Source organism: Rhineura floridana, chromosome 11 (assembly GCF_030035675.1).
Source record: "Rhineura floridana isolate rRhiFlo1 chromosome 11, rRhiFlo1.hap2, whole genome shotgun sequence".
NCBI classification, from domain to species: domain Eukaryota; kingdom Metazoa; phylum Chordata; class Lepidosauria; order Squamata; family Rhineuridae; genus Rhineura; species Rhineura floridana.
The window spans coordinates 15245881-15248213 of NC_084490.1; the positions used below are offsets into that span (position 1 = coordinate 15245881).

A 2333-nucleotide genomic window follows, 5' to 3' on the forward strand; every position below is an offset into this window, starting at 1 on the left:
TCAACTGTGACCATTATTTTTCCTTACTAACTGCTCCCTGGTGTTCAGCTCAGACCTGAATACAATAAGGTAGAATTTGGGGAGGAAGATACAACCCAGTAAGCCAGCACTAGAGGCCAAGATGGAGAAGATCTCCACAGCCACCATGTATTTCCCTTTGGTACTCAGGTAAGTTGGGACAAAGGACACCCAAACACTGCAGAAGACCAACATGCTAAAAGTGATCAGTTTGGCTTCATTAAAAGAATGAGGCAATTTTCTGGCAAAGAAAGCCACGGCAAAGCTGATGGTGGACAAAAAACCCATGTAGCCCAAGATAATGTAGAACATGATGTCTGAGCCTTCATTACATTGAACTATGATCCACCCAATTTGGGAGTGCATGTCAAAATCTAGGAAAGGGGGACAAGTTGCCAGCCATACAACACAGATGCCTATTTGAGTAAAAGTACAGAGAATGATGACTGATATTGCCAACCTCTTCCCAACCCATTTGCTCATCCTGTTTCCAGGTTTTGTGGCCATGAAGGCCAGTACCACAGTGATGGTTTTTGCTAACACACAAGCAACAGCAACGGAGAAGATGATGCCAAAGATGGTTTGCCTCAAAAGACAGGTCACCTTCATAGGGCAGCCAATGAATAAAAAGGAGCACAGAAAACAAAGTAGTAAAGAGGACAGCAAGATGCATGTGATGCTCCAGTTGTTAGCTTTGACAATGGGGGTGTCCCAGTGCAGAGTGAATGTCCCCATTACGACCGCTGTGGTCACAGAAAGGAAAAGAGCCAAGGAAGCCAGAACTGCTCCCAAGGGCTCCTCATAGGATAGGTAGCTCATTTCTTTGGGAATACACTGGTCCTGGTTCTTGTTCGGATACTGATCTTCAGGGCACTTCTCACATTGCTCTGTATCTGGAATAAGAAACAAATTCTCAGTATTTCCTGAATGCTCCAATGCTCTCCTATTTATCCATATTATTAATTCTCTTGGTGAAACCAAAATATGCAATTACAATTATGAAAATGGAAATGGACTGCCTTCAAGTCGATCCCGACTTATAGTGACCCTATGAATAGGGTTCTCATGGTAAGGGGTATTCAGAGGGGGTTTACCATTGCCTCCCTCTGAGGCTGTGAGGCAGTGACTGGACCAAGGTCACCCAGTGAGCTTCATGGCTGTGTGGAGATTCAAACCCTGGTCTCCCAGGTCGTAGTCCAACACCTTAGCCACTACACCACACTGGCTCTCAATTACAATTATACATAGGGACAAAATCAGTTTGGTTTGTGTGTTGTTGCCAATATACCTAATTCACACTTGCTGAAACAATATGCAAGCATAAAGTCAGCTATACTTCAAAATTCACACTTTTATTTTTCAGCGCCTTTATTGATCTAAAATGTTTACAAATATACATAGGAGAAAGTGTGCATAAAATGCATATATTAATGAAAAAACAGACAAAATTACATTACATTGGGTAAAGTTGCTTAAAGAAATTTATAAATTAGGAGAGAGACACACTGAAATGCAGATAGATTTTTCTGAGGGCTGATGCAGACATATGAAGAACTGAACTTAAGACTGGAAAAATGAACAGCTGAAATCAACACATTTGTCCATCTCTAATTATACAATATATATTCTTTTTTCAGTCAGCAATGGTTGCTATGTCAGCACCTACTATGTGTCAGCAAGTACATGCATATTTTCATCTGTAGAAAAAAAATACTTGGAATTCAGTAGACCTGAATTTAAAACTTTTCCCCTCAAAGGAGATCTGGTTCCTTTTCTTACTCATGTGGGATGAAATCCTCCCTTGAGGGCACTGAACACAGTCGTAGCAACACATTTGCCTTCCCTGTTGGATGAACATGCTCTGTCCTGGGTGGCAACTCTTGACACAAGTAGAGCTGGGCAGCATCTGATGATAAACACAACGAAGGGCATTTAGGATGGAAATCAGCTAGTTGTTCTGCATTCCTCTAATTCTCAGTTGCAACCTTTTGCGTCAGATCATCATAATACCACAATACTGACATCAGGTCAGCATCTTCAGGGCATTTGCCACCTGGGAAGGGCCTAATACTTCCTGACCTCTCAACTAGTGATGCTTCTTGAGGACATTGCCATTTGCCTCTTTCCCACTGCTCTAATGGGTGAATGGCAAAGAGAAGCACTTTCTGGCCACTTGCCCACCCTCTCCTTCTGGGTGGTGGTGAGGTTTGGACCAACCCAGTTTACTCACAACTGTCCCCTAGACTAGCGGTGTCGGACATATGTGCCTCCTAATTATATACAATCCTCAGACAAATTATTTTTTAATTTGTTTA

General features: G+C 42.2%; 1 protein-coding gene across 1 annotated transcript; it reads right to left on the reverse strand.

The window, feature by feature from the left end:
* On the reverse strand, positions 1–1876 carry LOC133367479 (vomeronasal type-2 receptor 26-like). The gene is made up of 2 exons (XM_061591582.1): positions 1798–1876; positions 1–911 (listed from the first exon to the last, which is right to left on the reverse strand). The coding sequence occupies exons 1-2, from the start codon at positions 1874–1876 to the stop codon at positions 1–3; spliced, it is 990 nt and encodes a 329-aa protein (XP_061447566.1).
* Positions 1877–2333: the final 457 nt, after the last annotated feature.

Bases quoted from the DNA above. Each gene is read 5' to 3' on its own strand.
- LOC133367479 (XM_061591582.1), bottom strand. From the start codon at position 1,876: ATGTTCATCCAACAGGGAAGGCAAATGTGTTGCTACGACTGTGTTCAG. The intron at 912-1,797 runs GTAAGAAAAGGA...TTCTTATTCCAG, and splicing joins GAGGATTTCATCCCACATGA to ATACAGAGCAATGTGAGAAG.